The following is a 20,318-nucleotide window of genomic DNA, read 5'->3' on the forward strand; positions in this document are numbered from 1 at the left end:
GTTTTCATAACTGGTCCTTTTTCTGTGACGCTATCTGAGTGATTCAGCACTGCTGGATCTAAATAGACTAAACAATGTAATAAAAAATAAACCACACCAAATGTTTTAAAATAAACATTTTCAAACATTTTATAATGTGAGATTAAGCATTTTCCAAAGCATGTACAAACCCCTGGATATTATAAAACACTGAAAATGTATAAAACAGCCAATATTGACTAAACCACTCAAAGCAAAGCAGTTCCTCCTCTCCTGTACATCACTGCGACTTTCAATGCATCCATGAAGCAGATCAAGAAGTCTGGTCCACCAATCTGGCGCGAGTATAAACAGACATCTTTATTCTACCTTCTCGTTTTCTTGACACTCTTATGCTTTCTGGCCATTCCAAACTTGTTCTTGTTGAAATTTGCCTTTCTCCGCCGGAGAGTTTTGACATCTCTACCACAGATCCAGTCATTGCGTTGAGCTTCCCACTTCAGCTGCTTAACACCTGGATTGAAGAGACAGAGAAATTGAGGAAAAACACAAAAAGAGAAAGCAGCAGTTTCAAAAGAGATCAGTTTAACCATGCTAGTATTCATCTCTAATTGCTGTGCATGAAGTAATTTTTCGTTTGGTTCTTCATCAGTACTCACCAGCTTTGTCTGCATTGGACATTGCATTCATGCCACTGTTATCAAACTTGAGACCTGCGTTTTCATCCAACAGACAGCCAAACTGTTTAGAAAGACAAATATTGATCAGCGGTTCATTCAAACAAGAGTCATTTCAATCTTCTCAAAGACACTGAAATGTTTACAACTTAATACTAATTAAGTGTTGTCAGGATACTGGAATTCGGTACCAATCGGTAGTGAAATTTTAAAATTGTCCATTTCAAGCTAACATGTTGAGCACTGTTTGATTTGCCATTGTGTTCACATGCTCAACAGAAATGACTGTGATTGGCCGTGAAGGTCATCAGTTCACATAACTCGCCACTGTTTACTGAGTGTAAACACAGATACAGGGACACTGGAGTGTTTCAAAGTCATGTTGATGAATCAATCCGCTGATGAATCACGGCTTTAAAATCCTTTATCTGTGGTTAAACTCAGTTAACATAGAAGTCATGTCTATAGTTGAAATCAAATACAAGGCTTGTCATAAAAATTCAATTTGCCTGCGACTATTTGTCAATTGTGTATAAATAGAGTCTTAGAGAAGGTAGCATTTAAAGGCTTAAAAGCACAAACTGTTTCTCGATTCTGTTCAGTTCCTCTTAACTGATTGTATGGTGTGAGCATGTCTTTTTTTGTAACCTGGTAAAAACCAGTACAGGGAAGTGATGGCAACATCAAATGTCTTGGAAGTAGACATTTACGTGGGTACAACGCAACAATTTGCTCATTATAACTTTATTATCATTTTAAAAATATTTAATTTCTAGATTCAAACACATTTTTGACAATATTTAAACATAAGAAATAGCTATTGACTTTAACTTTTTTTTTTTTTTTTTTTGGTGGGGTCAGTGAAAATATTGGCAGGGCAAGTAAAAATCTAAACTGCTGGCCAAATCTGGCCAGTAGAAAAAATCTTTAGCGTTGAACCCTGAAATAACTTCAATACCCCGCCACAATTGTGTGTATCTTGCTCTACTTGAAGTAACTGATTCAAATTTCTGAAAATAGTGGACAGAAATACACAAACACACAAAATAAAATGGGTACAGACTAGTTTTGAACTGTGATAGTGTTCCCAAAAACAGCTCATTTAAAGGCAAATGCTGATCGCATAAAACACTGATCTTTTTAGTTCACCGATTAAAACAATCTACTCGTGACATTTTTGAAACCATTTACCTCTTCAGCTGATGCAAACACTGCTTGGTCCTTCATTTTTCTTTTCTTTTTCTTCTCTCCATGTTGATCGCCTTAAGAAAGAAAAGTTCACAGACATCAAGGTCCGGTTAGAAGTGCACATTTGAATCGGAATCTACTGAAATACCCTGTACTAACTGCAGGGCTTTACACAATTGCTCATGCAGAGACCTCTGCTGAATTCATTTGATCTGAAATGTTTGTGGTCTTGGGCGAAGCAGTGGCGCAGTGCTGTCGCCTCACAGCAAGAAGGTCTCTGGTTCAAGCCTCAGCTCAGTTGGCGTTTCCGTGTGGAGTTTGCTTGTTCTCCCTGCGTTCGCGTGGGTTTCCTCCGGATGCTCCGGTTTTCCCCACAGTCCAAAGACATGCGGTACAGGTGAATTGGGTAGGCTAAATTGTCCGTAGTGTATGAGTGTGTGTGTGAGTGGATGTTTCCCAGAGATGGGTTGCGGCTGGAAGGGCATCCGCTGCGTAAAAGCTTGCTTGATAAGTTGGCGGTTCATTCCGCTGTGGCGACCCCGGATTAATAAAGGGACTAAGCTGACAAGAAAATGAATGAATGTGCACTGAAAAGGGTGAACAAACATGAAACCTTCATCCACCACAGGACACTGTCAGTGGACCCAAACAATCCCTGTTTAAACTGATATTGAAACTTGCAAAGTTGACACACCTGCTTCAGCATCATCTTCTGCGTCCATGAACTCTCCAGCTTCGTCCTCACATTCATCTTCAAAGTCTTCCATGCTGCCCAGAGAGACCTCTTCATCATCAAGATCGTCATCATCATCATCATCAGAATTTTCTTCTTGATCTTTACCTTTCCTCGACTTAGCCATCACACTGCTGCAAAAAAAATAAAAAATAAACCAACGGGGGCATTTCAGCCGTTTGTAAATGTAAATTAGCCCGGGATAAGAATCCAACTGAACTGATTAACTGACTAGTCAGGAGCTTATAGGGTACAGTGTGTGTGAAAATCTCCAGAGGAGTGTTAAGGCCAGCACATTCACCTGCCTTACTCTGAATCTGTATGTAATTTACATATAAAAACTTGGAAATTTGGAAAGGCAAATTAGGTAAAATTTGGTTTTCATTTTTCAAGCTAAACTTTGCACATATTATAGAGAACTTAAATGCATTGACGTTTTACTCATTGAACTGCCGTTTTGCAAAATACATTTTGAAATGAGCTTCGTCACTCTTAAGGCTGATTTATACTTCTGCGTCAAACGTCGGCGTATGCTACGTCGCTGACGTATAGCCCTTCGCCGTGGCTGACGTGCACCTATCAAAAAATGTAACTACACGTCACAACGACGCGTAGCGTTAGCTTTGTGATTGGTGGGCTTGGTAACGCTGAGGAGTCTGGGCGGGACCGAGAGCCGCGTGAATGTTGCGAGCCCAATGGAGCGATTGTTTACAAGTGTGGAGTCCCGTGAAGGAGCTCCGGATGGAAAGTTTTGTTTTGTGTTTACCTCATAGTTGCAGTTGTTGCACGTCCGCCGGTTCCTGCCTCAAAATGAGCGAGTTTGAGTCACTTGTACATCCCGGAAGTGTTCAGGAAAACATAACAACAGCGAAGAAACTCGACACAGAGGAACATTTACACCTCACTACCAACTAGTGTTTCGGAAGTGTTAATGCAGACCAACAGAGACAGTGCGCAGAAGTATAAATGCACAGCCACGCGCGTTGCATGCGCCGTGGGTCACGCCGGTCACTTGACGCAGAAGTATAAACCAGGCTTTATGCATTCATAGGTAGTGTCAAGGTTGTAGTGAAAAAAAGAAAAAGTCCCAGGTGGCAGATACTGTACACTGCAAATTTTAGATAGATTTAACTACCTTAGAGTTCAAATTAACACTCCCTCAGTGTTTATATGGGAACCACTATAAAAGTGTTAAAATAACACTTTTGAAAGAGTTAACATCAACACTGAGAGAGTGTTAATTAGCAAACTCTTATAGTAAAAAATATATGCTAAATTTACGGAAAAATACCAGCATCTGTGGTTGCCAGAATTTTATAGAACTGTTTAAATTTACGGAAAATAACCTTATTTCTTTACTGATGCAATGTTCAGTTTACAACATCATAGCTTAGTGCACAAAAATGTAAAGTCATTGAATGCATTAATGTGTTCATGTGTGATTACAATTAACAGACTTTCACTGCATTAGTAACTACACAGTTTCACAAAAGAAGATGCAGCACAACATCAGATATGCTCAGTTCATCTTGGACTTGAACACAGACGCTACTATCCTCCACAATGGTGACACAAAAAAAAGTTTGGCTGTTTTTTTTTCCCTTTCTTGATTTTACGGAAAAATAACGGCAGCTGTGGTTGCCAATAATCTACTGTTTTTAACAATTTTGAATTTATGAATGTAAACTACAGAATATTTCTGATAAAAACACATTCCACAGTCTGTATTTTTCATTGAACACAGTGGGAAATCCTCTGTATCATGCCATGCAGCACAGGAAAAACGCCAATAGTGGAGTAAACTGCATTTGCAATTGCGTAATCTACATTGAACATACCTCGCAAAGTCCAAGTCATCATCCTTGAAATCGGTGAAAAAGCTGTCTCCTTCATACGTATCTGATAAGACAAAATGTGGGTGAGTTTTTTCAACACAAGTTAAATAGAAAGGTACAAAGACTGTGTTGATCGTTGGGCCTACCAAGCATCCTCTCAAATTCATCATCATCAACATCCTCCACACTTTCGTTGTCCTCATTTCGTTTAGTCTTTTTCCATCGCTTCTCCTCATCTCGCTTCTTAAAGTACCTGAGTGACAAACACAAACACACTTTAGCAGCTTAACATTATTTTCATTCACTGCTGAACATGATTGGTTGAAGCTTCAACTAACCTGTAGAAGAACACCTCATCCACAGGTATCTGACTCTCCTCTTTGGCTAGATATTCTTCACTGTTAACTGCATAAAAGATAATTCATCCTCATGACCCATTACAAAACTGTTTTGTTTATGTTACATGGCTGTATGTCATGTAATATTTAATCTCCTCCAAATTAAATGCACTTTAGAAACGTTAGGAATAGTTTAACATTACATTTGGTAAACATTACAGCTCCATAGTAGAAGCATTGTAGTATGTATTAGTCTATTCCATTAGTCCAGGGGAGGCCAATCCTGTTCCTGGAGCGCCACCTTCCTGCAGATTTAAGTTGCAACCCATATCAAACAAACCTGAACCAATTAATTAGGACCTGAACACCATGTGATAATTACAGGCAGGTGTGTTTGATATGGGTTGCAACTGAAATCTGCAGCAACAGGGTTGGTCACCCCTGTATTAGTATTTCTTTTTAGCATTGATATTGCAATGTGATCCTTCACAATAGTCACATCGCAGGATATGGATTTTCACGATAGTCAATCCATCATTACACAATAACTTGCCTAATTACCCTAACCTGCCTAGTTAAACTAATTAACCTAGTTAAGCCTTTAAATGTCACTTTAAGCTGTATAGAAGTGTCTTGAAGAATATCTGGTAAAACATTATTTACTGTCATCATGACAGAGATGAAAAAAAATCAGTTATTAGAGATGAGTTATTAACACTATTGTGTTTAGAAATGTGTTTAATAAATCTGCTCTCCGTTAAACAGAAATTGGGAAAAAATAAACAAGCGGTCTAATAATTCAGGGGGGCTAATAAATCTGACTTTAACTGTACAACAACAAAGCACAAAATTGTTTCAAATATATTTTAAATTGTGACGACTGATGTTTTAATTCTCCTGGGTGCACACGCTGCAGATTCAGGGTTCTTACACCGTTTCCAACTTTAAATTCCAGCACTTTTCAAGCTGCATTTGTATGCTTTTCCAGCACCTAATAACCACGGTTAATTGCATTTATACATGTTGTATGTACTTTTTTACATTTAAATACATTGTGCTACTTCAAAAACCACACAATATGACATTTCAACTTGAATTGTTGCGTACTTTAGAGCATAGATTTATTGGGATAAGTGATTAAAAATAAATAAAAAAATGTTCAGTTATTGGATGAAGCATGTTTTTAAGTTTGGCCTCATTCCACCTAAAGTTGATATCTCAAGAAATGAGCTTACAGTCAGATTTTGTTTGGGTGTAGTACCAAACTTTCATGACCAGTCATTATTTTTTTACAGTCATTGGTTTGGCGTTTCAGGTGCAAAGATGCATTCTGGATGAATGTCTCCTAAATACGTATGAAGCTAATAGTGCCAAAACTATCTGAATTTGAATTGTTAATTTGAATTCTTAAAAACTTAAAACTCTATTTTTACATACCCAATATCTGCAGTCTTTGAATTCAGAACCAAAAAAATCAGAAGTTTAAAAATGTCTATAAAAATCTGACTTAAAAAATTAAGTTTTCAGATGTTCAATAATCAAGTTAAGAAATACAAATTCAAAACTTTTCTAATAGGACATAATCAATATTATTGTCTTACAGTTGTTATAATTCAATTGAACACAATTCAAATTCAGATTGTTTTGGCTTATTATTAGCTCCATAAATACTCGCATGCGGTAATCATTTTGCCATGAAAACTGGTTGCACGACAACAATTTATGCATAAGCACATATGCTTCCAAATATGTTTCGAGGTCACATACAGTTGAAGTCAGAATTATTAGCCCTCTTTTGATTTTTTTTCTTTTTTAAATATTTCCCAAATGTTTAACAGAGAGATGAAATTTTCACAGTATGTCTGATAATATTTTCTCTTCTGGAGAAAGTCTTATTTGTTTTATTTTGGCAAGAATAAAAGCAGTTCATAATTTTTTAAAAACCATTTTTGGGACAAAATCATGAGCCCCTTTAAGCTATATATTTTTATTGATAATCTACAGAGCAAACCATCGTTATACAATAACTTGCCTAATTTTCCTAACCTGCCTAGTTAAACTTATTAACCTAGTTAAGCCTTTAAATGTCATTTTAAGCTGTATAGAAGTGTCTTGAAAAATATCAAGCTAAATATTATTTACTGTCATCATGGCAAAGATAAAATAAATCAGTTTTTAGAAAGAAGTTTTTAAAACTATTATGCTTAGAAATGTGCTGAAACAATCTTCCCTCCATTAAACAGAAATTGGGGAAAAAAATAAACAGGGGCGCTAATAATTCAGGGGGGCTAATAATTCTGACTTCAACTGCAGATAAAATCGTGCGCATAAGCAACCAAAACGGTCACAATTTCGAGCCCTTTTAATTCAAACTCAAGCAGGTTCAAGGACTTTGTTCAAAATCCAAGCACTTTTCTAACCTGGAAAACACTATATTAAAAATCAAGCATTTTCCAGGATTTCCAGCACCCGTAAAAACCCTGCAGATTAGATGAACATTATAATATAAAAATATGAACTTATTGATTATTGGTATCTATATAACAATCTGCCATGAGATGGACCTAATTATAACTATCTGTTCAAATTTTTCATATCCTGCATCCCTATAGAAACTAAACGCACAACACAATGCAACAAAGACTTACCAGGTAATGGCTGCACATTACCGAATGTCCTCCTGCACTTAGGCTGCATCACAATAGCATCTGTGTTTTCTAGAATGCAAAAAATACATTTATACAAACAGTTTCAAGACCAAAACTGTGATATTGTAGAGCTTACTTACGCTTTCCCTTGGCTTGCTTTGGATTCCTAAAAACAAAGCGATCCAAGAATCGCATAAGTGTAAAGTCCTGAAGTGGATCCCCGGTGTACACTATGAACTCTCCCTGATGGTTGAAAAAAAGGCAACATAACTTGTCAAGACTAACTTTGATGCTGGATTGGGAGAGCTGGGCCAATAGTTTAAAAGCGAAAACTATTGCATAAATGACAAATAGACAAATGTTGGCCTTCCTTAAATGGTAGCACTTTAATTTTAACTACATGCTGACTTCAACCCAGAGAAAGCAGTTACCTGCAATATGGTCTTAGCAAAAAGAGCCACGGAGGGATGGAAATGATGAGACAGCTGAAAGAAAGAGCATGACATCAGAGAAAAGATCTTGGGCAGAATGAGAATATTAGAAAAATATCATGTGTCTTGGTACCTTCTGAAGTTCCCAGAGGGCTGTGTGATCAGCCCCACAGTATAAAGGGTTTCTGTTCATGGGATCATAGATTGCCTTATTCACACCACCTAAGAACAAGAGAAGTTTGTAACTTACAGAAATGATTATTAATTGATTAATAAACATTATTTGAATTTGATTTTGTTGAATGGGATAGCCCCTTGAGATTAATCATCTCATTTTCGAGGGGGTCCCTAAAAAGTTCATAAATCAAACAGAGTACAACACATCATAAAGTACATACACTTGACAAGACAATCAAACAAGCAGCACACTCCACCTGAAACACTTCCCATAATCTGAAGCCTAAATAAGCGAAAACATATAATCAAGTATACAAACAATTTGATATACAAATAAATAATAAACATTTAATTTAATTTGGAGCCAATATTAATAACATTGGCAAGTTGTTTCCAAAAACATAAATAAATTAGCCCTGAAAAGACTAAATGATTTAATTGATCTAAAAAAGGAGGGGAGATTGTTCCAGTCGGAAGGAGCTTGATATCGAAAGGATCTACGGCCACTTTCTGTATAAATTCTGGGAACAAAAAAATAATTCTGTTGCACATGACGAAGCGAATATGATGATGTAAATGGAACAAAAAACTGCTTTAAATAAGAAGGGAAACTAAAATAAACACATTTAAAAAGAAACAAATACCAATGATACTGTCTGCGGTACTTAAGCCTGGTTTATACTTCTGCGTCAAGTGACCGGCGTAACCCACGGCGCATGCAACCCGCGTGGCTGTGCATTTATACTTCTGCGCGTTGTCTCTGTTGGTCTGCATTAACACTTCCGAAACGCTAGTGGGCAGTGAGGTGTAAATGTTCCTCTGTGTCGAGTTTCTTCTTTGCTGTTTTGCTTTTCCTGAACACTTCCTGGATGTACAAGTGGCTCAAACTCGCTCATTTTGAGGCAGGAACCGGCGGACGTGCAACAACTTTAACTATGAGGTAAACACAAAACAAAACTTTCCATCAGGAGCTCCTTCACGGGACTCCACACTTAAAAACAATCGCTCCATTGGGCTCGCGTCCAGCTCGCGTCATTCGCGTGGCTCTCTGTCCCGCCCAGACTCGTCAGCGATACCAAGCCGACCAATCACAGAGCTTGCGCTACGCGTCGTTGCGACGTGTAGTTACAATTTTTGAGATTTTCAGCGACAGCCACGGCGAAGGGCTATGCGTCAGCTCCGTAGCATACGCCGGCGTTTGACGCAGAAGTATAAATCAGCCTTTAGGCTGAAGCAAACCAAGTGTTTCGTATAAAATGCAATGATGGGTTCTGTAAGGACATCTTAAAACAAATAATGTGAAAAATTATTATCAAATAACGCCACAAACTTACACACAACATAAATAAATCTTTTTAAATAACAATGAATTTCTCTTTTTATTATTATTATTTAAGGGTTGTTTACCCAACAATGACAATTCTGCCATCATTTACTCATTCTCCACATTTCAAACCTGTTTGAGTTTCTTTCTTCTATTGAACACAACGATATCGGGAATGTTACAAAATAAGCTGCCATAATATTTTGTTCCATCGATGTCAACGGCTGCTGGTTTCTAACATTCTTCAGAATGTCTTGCCGCTTCTGGACACTGTTAACATAGGGCCTCCTTTTGGCACAAAACCGTTTTAACTGGCAAACAATGTAGCCTAGTTGAGAGCAAGCATCAGTTTTTACTGAGATTGTGTCTGTCATATATAGCTCTTATGAAGATTTAAACAGATGCGCTTGCAGTGATGCTTAGTTTTGATGAGGCGCCTTTATTTTGAGAATTTTTACATTTCTCACGTATTTGTTGGCAAACAGCCAATTCTCAGCCCATATTTGCTCCTAAAGGACTAAACCTTTTTTTGGATGCTGCTTTTGTACCAAACCATAATAATTAATATCATCGGTTTCAGGTTTCCCGAATCGTTTGAGAAGTGTGAGTGCTCTGAATCAGGCTCAGGCACGGTTCACTTGACCGGTTTGAAGAGGTGTGTCAGAGCACGGTTCACTTGGGCTTTGGCGCGGTACGCTTGTAGTGTGAGTGCAGAGCGTGGCTGAGCCCGAAAATGAAGACGAGACGTGACTTTTAAGGGACTGTTTCATATGGATTTATCATACATTCTTACTGTTTAATGAACGCAAATGTCGTAGATTATTAAGGACGCAAACCCCTCACTGCACGACAGCTGCACCTTCAGCAAACCTCCTAATTCCTGCAGCACGAGGACTTTATTTATGAGCGTCAAAAGTGGCTGATCTATTCGGCGAAATATTTTACTACGTGTCACTGCATCCCAAACGACTAAAATGATATAACTAAAGAAATTTCCACTGTGCTGAGTGAGTGCTGACCCAAAAATGGTATGGTGCAGTTTTGTATGTGGGAGGCCACCCCTTTTGCATACAGTTTGCATTTTTGTTTGTCTACAATGAAACGCAACACTGGAGTTTTTTTTATCTAAAACATTTCTGCAGAGTTCTCAAAAGAGTCAAATATCATCTGTTTTAAATTGAAAATGTACTGGTGTAAACATGGCAGTGGACGGCAGGAGTAGTTTGACTAGCTAAACTAACATGAAAATGCAAAAGAAGCATATACTGTTGGGTCATGCACACTTTGACAATAAGTCAAAGTAATTATCAAGGGAGTGCAGTAGGTTTACCTTCCAAATTTTGCTGATGTACCCATGATGCAGTGGGCTTCACATGACAATGTTTTGTAAATGGTTTTTCTTTGTCTTTTTCATCATTCACACGAGTTTCCGCAGCAGTGTCGTTATCATCTAGATCCTCTTCGAGGTCTTGATAGAACTCTTCCTCTTCTTCCTACAGAAGGATTATTGATGAGCAGTATGAAACTAAACCATCAGTGCTGCACAATGCAAAGGCAAGGAGACACCTTTTTAAGAGAGACTTGAGCTTATTGCTACACAAACTGACATCCTGTCCACTAATATCTATTGTGCTATCAGGGTGGGTTATAGTCAGAGTATGCAACACAAGTCATACAACCCCTCCTCTTTTCTGATTTTATTCTGGTGTGACCAAATGAAGTCCATTTGACATTTAAGAAGCGACATGACTGTATACAGGAGCTGTACCATGAAGCCAAATTAGCTGGCTTGTGAGATAAGTTTCATACAAGTTTTCACTAATCTTGGATTTTAAATAACATGAAGGCAATTCGAATATAAACACTCTTTATTTAAATGGTGTTTTGGAGAAGCTGAACTAAGTAACCTTCATGGTACCTAAAATCCAGAATTGGTGCTTCAAGGATAAAGGCCCATGGTCTTCAATGAACATCTCTCTGGTTCTTAAAGGTGCTGTAAGTTATTGACTCTAATAAAGCATAAAAACACTATAATATGTTTGCAGATATTTAAGAAACATGCCAAGTGAACATTCTTGTTTATCTGAAAAGCAATGCTGCAGTCAGATATTCTGCTTTGAAACGTGCCGGAAAGTCTGTCTTTGGTTTGGTCCATATAACCTGCCCAATGCCAGTTTAGCCAATTATATATCAGCACCCCGGGTTGCCTTGGTGGAGTATTTGATTTATTTAGTCATGAAGGCTCTCAAAGCATGCGAAGACTGAAAAAAGCACATGAGGTGTACCTGAAGTGATCATTGTCAGTTTTCTGTTGATCAGCTGTTAGAAATAAAAGCCGTTTCTAAAATAATAAACTTCAGGTGTTTGTTAGGACAAAAAAAATATATTATTTTATATTATATATGAAAAATATTCCTTCTATTGTTTATATCAGCCTTTGTTGGTGCTGTCAATCTGTCAACCTGGGGTCCGTTCTTCGTACGTGGATTACTCAATTAGCTGGATTTGGTTATTGACTATTTGACACGATCCAGGATCGTTTCGTTCTTCAAAACTGATCTGAGAGTTGTTGCCATAGCAACAGTTCTGGTAGATCAAACCTGGTCGGGAGCAGGTTCAATTCATATAAACAAGATTAGATTGGGTCAGTTCAATCAAAGAAAATACTGAAAGTATGTACCGAAATCTGATATTTTCTTACAGTAGTAGTTATATACACTTGGGAAAATAGTAACTTTTTAACTATATATATATATATATATATATATATATATATATATATATATATATATATATATATATATATATATATATATATATATATATATATGTATTATAGTTCCTAAAAATTTGGGTCGCGGCTTGATGAACACGTAAAAATGTGGGTCCCATGGCTAAACCAGTTGAGAACCCCTGTCTTAGATCATTTAAGCAAGGTATGAAGAACGGACCCCTGCTCTTGTGTGTTTCGAACCAGGAGTGCAATACCTAGTTCAACCACTGGGGGTCAAATGTACATACAGCACCTTCAACAGTAATGTCACTAAATTGGTGTCATAGACAACTTTGTGGCGATCAGGACATGGTTTTAATGCTATCTTGCAAACTGTGATTGTTTCTAGTAAAACTAAAAAAGTAATTCAAAGATGCCAAACTTGTGTTACTGTTGTATGCTAATGTTATTGTTCTGAAAAGTCAAGTCACCCACTTTTTCCAGTGTTATTACAGAAGACACAGGTAATCAGACTACATAAACAGCCGGCTACAAGTGCATGTGGAGACTTACCCCCTGTTCTTGTAGTAGCAGCTTGAGGCCTGGCTTGTCCTTCATCACTTCCGACACAAGGAAAAGTGCACCGCATACAAATTCAGGAGTCTGCTCACAGCTGACCTGAAGAAGCCTTTTCACAAATGCCTTCACACGCCTGAGAACTATGTCAGCCTTTAGAGATTTATACAAGAGGTTGAGAAACATACTCTTTCTTGAGCTTGAAAATAATCCTGGGTCCAACAATTTCCTGAGGAAAACAAAGGTTGTACAAAAAGATTACAATCCTATATTGACATTGCAATCTGTGCACCTTTACTAGTGACATCCATATAACAGGCTCTCTGTAGATTTTATTAAAAGTACCATATACTGCATCCATTCAATAAGTTAGATTTCTCTCTGATGTCTAAACAGTAGGTATGTGGCTTAGGCAAGTTCTAAAATTCTCCAGAATTCTGATATTTTAGCATTTTGTCTTAGTAGCACAAGTCCAAACATGCTTCAAACCAACAACCAACTTCCAAACTACGGTCGTACCTAAAAAACACATACTTTCTCCTTTAGAGCGGCTGCTGTAAATGGTGTGGCAGTAATGGTCATATTACAGTCTCACCTACAGCGAAAGTATTGAGCTACTGAAACACTTTCAATACTTTATATATTTTTTGCTAATGGCATCTTAAAGACGACTCTCATATGGAGAATGAAGTCACATCAATTGCTCAAGAGCAATTTTTTTGTGAGAGTAAAATTCTTAATGATTTTTAAGGGTCAGGGGCCTCATGTATCAACACTGCGTACGCACAAAAACTTTGCGTACGCCAGGTTTCACGCTCCGAATCGCTCACGTTTGGATTTACTAACGATGAAATGAACGTGGGAATGTGTGCAGCTCCACGCCAACTTCATGCCTGGCGTACGCACATTTCTTGTGCGTGTCTGTTTTATTTCCATTGGCGACTCCTAAAGGCAGTTGTGTTAAATTGCACTCTACAAAGTGTCTTTGAGCCATGTGATGGCAGCTGTATGAAATGGGTTTATCCACATGTCTAGCACGTATATAAGGTTTCCATACCATGCAGTTGACCAGCCAAACATTAAAGCACAATTCGCAGCGATCGCCGTTTTTCCCAATGTAATCAGAGCGATCTACTGCAAGCACATTGATATAAAGACACTATCTGAAGATGAATTTGCATGCGTGAATCAGAAACATTTCCATTCAATAAATGTGCAAGTAAAATATGATGCACAGACTTATTAATGATTCCTACTTGTCTTCCTCGTGATGAAGAGTATAGGCAAAATCTGATATGCAGCGGGGAAAAAAAAGAAAAAAGAAATGAAAAAAAAAGAAAAAAAAAGACTTTGTCAAGACGCTGGATTCGAACCAAGTTCATGCTTGAACTTGTCAAAACATGTAATCGTACGTTTTACGAGCTACACCACTCACGCACTTAAAGACGCTGCAAAATTTTACACCTATAAATCGCACTATTTCTTTTTTAATCCACTCAGTGCGATGTTCAGACTTAACTGTGTTAACCGCATCAGCTAAACTCTCCCACTCTATTTTTTTCTTTTGTTGTTAATTTCGGGGGACAAACTTGCAAATATCACCGTTTTTCTCCGCTCTACCTCCGAAAGCAGCACCTCCAATTCACATTCTGTTCAAAGATTCTCTTTTTTTCTTGCTTTTGCCATTGCTTTTTTGTTGGGTTTTGCCAAAGTAAAGTCATTAGCATATTCATACGGGGGAGGAGGCAGGGAGGGGTTTTGCGCTCGTGCATGTTGCGCTCAGTTTCACATTCATTCGGATGTACAAAAGAATATGCGTGTGATTCGGTGATGCAGTGTTTCATACATCTGAATTTTTTACTGCGTACGCACATTTATGTTTTCTTTGCATACATGTATTTCTTTGGTTGTCAAGTGCGCCTTTAAAGATATGTTTTCTGAGATAAAATGACGATGTATATTGTGATGTATATTAGGGCTGTAACGATACGTGATATGAAAACGAAATCGCGACACTCTACGATCCGGTGTCACGGTGTGATAAGGGAGAATCGCGACATACTTCCAATAACGTCACGCCTGCCTACAAAAGTTGAGCTAGTTGAAGAAGAACGTGAGGAAACATTTTTTTTTTTTTTTTTTTTGCTCGACATTACGAGCACTGCGTTTAGCCAGGAGAGCTCGCACGGAACTCTTAGTAAGGGACCATCTGAATTTGTCAGGAATATCAAAAACCAACTTAACCCCCGCTTGACAACCGACAATGGCAGAAACATTGCCAATGCTGTCGAACGATGCTTTGCTCACACTGTTAATGTGGCTGTGCAGAGAGGGATGGGCGTTCACCAGATGTCCCGACTCCTCGGCAGAGTAAGGAAAGTTGTCACGTTTTTTCACTGCAATGTTGACATGACGGTGTTTCTGAAGCAGAATTTTCAACTCTTAAATCCAACGAGTTTGGTTTTCTTAAGAGAAATAAGTTGTTTATTTGTTTAATGTTTACTTGATTTGTGGTTTGCAGCACAGGCATTAAGCCTCAGTTACCTCAGTGTGAAACAGTAGCCATTTAATTTACTTTTTCTATGCAAGAGAACTTGATTGAAAAAGAATTTTCAACATGCTTGAATCATCTCCACAATGAAGTTTAGTTCTGTTTGGTTTTTCAACAGTTATTTTGTTACAAAGGAAACAGAAGTGTTATAGCTTTGGCTATTTATTTATTTTATATATGGCTATTTATATTGTTAATAATTTGCATAGCTAATATTGTTCTTTGATGTTCAGTTTATAAAGATTTTTCATATTTTATTTAATAAGAAAATATTGTTATAAATTTTTTTTCCTACCCCCACGACAAAAAAAAAAAAAAACGTGATACGAACCGAATCATGGGTCAAAAATCGTGATAAGAACCGAATCGTGGGTTTGGTGTATCCTTACAGCCCTAATGTATATTAAGGGGTGTCACGATCCTCCAAATCCTCAATTCGATTACATTTTCGATTCTAAAGTCACGATTCGATTTTCGATTATGAATAATTAATTAATTAATAACGAATTAATTATTAGTAGCCTACCGTTTAAACTACCTGACTTGCATGGTCTTTGTTTTACCCATAAACAAATCATACAGTAAATGAATAAAGGCAAGATACACACATAATTACCACCTGTCAATCACTTTTTTCTGCAGGACTGGTGAATAGGCAGTGATCTGTGTCGTTATAATGACGTCGGTAAAAAAGGTGCACAACCAACAGAAACCAGCCAACAGTATCTGAGGTGTTCGCTAAAATGACTAAGTATTTGTGTGAAAGTAAAAGATGAAAGCAGTCTACTGACCCGCTGACTGCCTTAACCCGCTGTCTCAAGCGCATGACAATGCGTGTGCGTCTGTGTGTGAATGAGTGTGTGGGGTCACGTGATGTGCGTTTTCAGCGGTAGTGAGGAAGGAGGGCTGCTCAGAAATGCTGCACGCCAGTGTGGATCGTTGTCGTTCTAAAATGCCATTTAAAAACAAAGACAGTGTAAACAGGGCCTGAGTGTGTATTTTTCGCGAACGGATTCGCAACGGGTGCGGGGCGGAGGATCGCAATGCGCCTATCGTCTATCATCCCAACCGTAATACGTACATAGCAGAGCTTGCAAACTGTGTTTTTTTTTTTTTGTCGACAACACGAACGTTGTCAACATAACTCACTGGAAATCCAAAATGCTTCCATACCGGCGACTTCATTAAAAGAGGAGAGGATTTAAGCTCTGTCGACGGGTCTCCTGCATCTGCAGTTTAACAAGCACTTCAACAAGCCTGTTTTTTTCCCGCTTGGCAAGCCAAGCTAACGCGACATGGGGGCGTGTCAGCATCTACGATTCTATTTTTTGATTCGATAATCGAAGTTGAGCATAAATTTCAATCGATTTTGATTCAAAATCAAAATCGTGACACCCTTAATGTATATCATTATCAGAATATGAAATGACATAAGTTGATTGAATCCTAATCTTAATGTTTAAATCTAACACCTGACAATACAGTTAATCAAAATCAACTAAAGAGCGATAACAAGCATTGAACATGCATTTAAAAAAGCATTTAGGTTTACCTGTAGAGTGCTACATAATACCGATCTGAAACAGTCTGTTGAGAGTCCATGACTTGAAAGAGCAGCATGAGGGCTTGGACGGCAGTGTTGAATTTCACGACATGCACCACTTTAAACAGCGTGTCCAGCTGCTTGGATACACTGTCATCCCCAATCTTAGCGTACGGATAAGCTCTGTTCACTCCAGTTAGCAGAGCACTCAGCATTTTCGATTCCATATTCTTCTTCTTAACACATGCATTGAAAAACGTGAAGTAGATGGTGATGAGCCTGGCAGCCAAGTCTGCTTCATCGTGGCTCAGAATCACTTGATTTAGGAAGCATGCGGCATAATACTGAGCCTTGGGGCTGATGTTGGATCTGAACATGAGGCGCTCGATCTCACAGCAGATCACCGTCTTCATGTTGGGATGTTTGTGAAGCACCGTTTCTAACAAGTATGAGGCTTTTGAGGCAGTTTTGTATTCGGGATCCCCTAATTTGTTGACAATCTGCACGAGAAGCAGCTTCTCCTGCTCTGGCTGGTTGCACAGCAGCTCATAGGCAGTGGTAAGCGCTCGCATTTTGGTGGCCTCGACCATATCGTGAGCAAGTTCATCCAAAGTGACCACAAAATCTGCAATCTGAAGCTTCAACTGGTGTTCAAAGTACCAGAGAATTAGCCTGCGGTCCCTAGTGTCCTTGTTGCCACTGGACTTTTCTTCCAGCTCCTCAAAAGGATGCTGGGAGAACGTCCGAAGCTTGCGGGTTTTTGGGAGGAGGTCAGACAGCAGCAGTTCCTTAAGGGTGTCCAACGCCATAAGTCCAGGTCTACGACTTCCTTTCTTTTTCATCAAGGACACGAGGCTCTCGATGTGCTCGAGACTGTGAACTGGAGCATCCTGAATCAGCACGGTCATAGCTGCCATCCTATCGGTCATAGTTCCTGTGGACACTACGGTCTTCATCCAGGCAGAGTTGGCACCTTTCTGAAGGCTCTTCTTGCTTTTGTAGAGGGCAGTTTCGTTCTCGTAGAGCTTCTGAGCTAAAGCCTTGTACTGACAGGTCAGGGACTCATTTTGAGCTACAGACGTGCCTTCTGAGGTGTACTCGATATCGAACCACTTCCCCCCAGGTTTAATAAGGAGAAATTGCCTTGGATTGAACTCAAACAGGTTTGCGGGTTTTTGTTTGGCCTTCTTTCCAGTGGCATTGGCAAGGTTTGTAGACTGAACAGACGTCTTCGTCGCTTGTGTTGAGGGGGTGACTTTATTTTTCACATTAGGTGCAGTATCCTCTTTTACTTTGGAACCTTTTGCTTTTTTCCCCTCCTTTTGGGTTGGCTCTGAGGATGCTGGGTCCTCTTCATCTTGGATGATTTGCTGATCTGCATATGCACGGATGCCCAGCTGTTTTATGAAATCTTCCAGCTCTCCCTCCTCTAGATCATCAATTATGACTTTTTTCCCACCATTTATGAGCTCGGTAGTGTCACTGATGCCAGCCAGCATGACATAATCTGCCTGTGACAACAAAACAATATGACTTATCAGTCAAACATAAAAAACTCACACTTGTAAAGTAACTTAGTTAAAAAAAACGTATAACCATACCATGGAATGTAACTTAAAAGCCAAACAAGCTTGTCCATCAATGGAGGTAAAGGTTTTATATTCGCACATTCAGACTTTCTCCCCTGCTGAAAAATCTAGCTTAAACCAGCCTAGGCTGGTTGGCTGGTTTAAGAGGGGTTTTGGCCATTTCCAGCCTGGTCTTAGCTTGTCAGGCTGGAAAATGACCAGCTAAAACCATCTAAAACCAGCTTGACCATCCTAGTTTAAGCTAAACATAGCTGGTTTTGGCTGGGCTCCCAGCCTGGCTACACTAGTCAAGCTGGTTTTAGCTGGTCATCTTCCAGCCTGACCAGCTAAGACCATGCTGGAAATGGCTGGAAACCAGCCTAGCAATGGCCAAACCTCCTCTAAAACCAGCCTGGTCGACCAGCTAAAACCAGCCGACCCACCTAGGCTGGTTTACGCTGTTTTTTTTTTCAGTAGGGTCCTTAATATAATTTTAGAAGTGTTATTTGCAAATTCTAAATAGGGAAATCATATTAGCCGCAAATGATTATCAAAGTACACCATTGTTTACAGTCAATTAGATGCATGTTGTTTTGAAGTCATACTAGCATGCTAATTTTGACTGAATATTCAAATTAGCGTGGTAAACAATATGAAGACAGCTAAATGAACGAATGTGCGAATATAAAACCAACTTTACCTTAATTGTCCATCGTGTGTTGTCACGCTCTTATGACAGAGAAAAAAACACGTGTGTGTTTTACAGTCTATGGTGGAAACGTTACACATGCTAACGTAAATAAACTCACTTTCGTCCCGCCCAAACGCAGAACGTTGTCCAGCGTGAGCTCGTCTTCCTTTTTGTCATTGTCGGTGTGATCGCTGTCTTCAGCATCATCAAAATCCTCGTTCTCAGCGTCCATGTTTTCTCTGCTTTTCTGACACGAGTGTTGATCGTCCACCTCCATGGCCATTTAGCGCATGCTTCGTCGTTCACTTCCGTCTGTGTGCGTGTGTTCTTCTTCTTTGGAGCTTAACGGCAGCTGCCATCCATAAGTTGCCTCACTGCCATCTGCTGTTTTCACTTCGTTGTTATTTATTATATTCGCTCTTCCAGTCCAGTCCTCCTTAAATAATTAAAATAAAAATTATCTTTGTTGACCTAAACTTATAATTTCCATAATTTTTTTTTATTATATCCTCTATTCTATGCCTACTTCACATCCCTACTGAAAAATAAAACAGCTTAAACCAGCCTAGTCTGGTTTTAGCTGGTCGACCAGGCTGGTTTTAGAGGGGTTTTGGCCATTTCCAGCCTGGTCTTAGCTAGGCAGGCTGGGAGATGACCAGCTAAAACCTGCTTGACCAGCCTAGCCAGGCTGGAAGCCCAGCCAAAACCAGCTACGTCCAGCTTAAACCAAGCTGGTTTTAGCTGGATTTAGCTGGTTATTTTTCAGCCTGACCAGCTAAGACCAGGCTGAAAATGGCTGGAAACCAGCCTGGAAATGGCCAAAACCCCTTTAAAAACAGGCTGGTCGACCAGCTAAAACCAGCCAACTAGCATAGGCTGGTTTAAGCTGGATTGTTCAGTAGGGATAGCTGATATTTTTCACATGATATAAATTTGTGTCTGACTGTTTCTTTCAACTGATTCTTTAAAACAGTTCAACATTTCATTTCTTTCAACATTCAAGTCATCGCACAATCTAGTGGGGTATATTCACAAGGACTTTTAATTTCAGTCAGCCAGCCCCATCCGCTTGTTAAGTGGTGACGTGTTTGTGACGTATGTATACTGTTTCCGGGTCCAAGCCACCATTCATTTGAGTGGAGAAATCATTCGTTTATGATCACGTTTTATTCCTATCACGCATTAAAATTAATTTTACATAAAGTCATAGTGTACACAACAATCTCTGGGCTTGCTGCATAAAAAATACCAAAAATTTAACAATTTTTAAAAAAATGAATCACTTGCCATCGGATATTAGGCATGGACGTATATACTGCGATCGTGATTTACGAAATTATTTAATC

General features: G+C 38.9%; 1 protein-coding gene across 2 annotated transcripts; it reads right to left on the reverse strand.

The window, feature by feature from the left end:
• Positions 1 to 103: 103 nt before the first annotated feature.
• Positions 104 to 19,309, reverse strand: cebpz (CCAAT enhancer binding protein zeta). 2 transcript variants are annotated; one of them, NM_001017745.3, is given in 15 exon segments: positions 104 to 493; positions 639 to 720; positions 1,848 to 1,918; positions 2,539 to 2,711; positions 4,416 to 4,476; positions 4,559 to 4,665; positions 4,751 to 4,817; positions 7,399 to 7,467; positions 7,539 to 7,641; positions 7,830 to 7,883; positions 7,963 to 8,051; positions 10,661 to 10,823; positions 12,617 to 12,848; positions 16,723 to 18,224; positions 19,091 to 19,309. In NM_001017745.3, coding segments are annotated over 15 exon segments (3,087 nt in total). In that variant the 5' UTR covers positions 19,256 to 19,309; the 3' UTR covers positions 104 to 344.
• Between the last annotated feature and the right edge of the window lie 1,009 nt (positions 19,310 to 20,318).

The sequence above is a fragment of the Danio rerio genome, chromosome 20 (assembly GCF_052040795.2).
Source record: "Danio rerio strain M-AB ecotype USA chromosome 20, GRCz13ab, whole genome shotgun sequence".
Classification (NCBI taxonomy): Eukaryota; Metazoa; Chordata; class Actinopteri; order Cypriniformes; family Danionidae; genus Danio; species Danio rerio.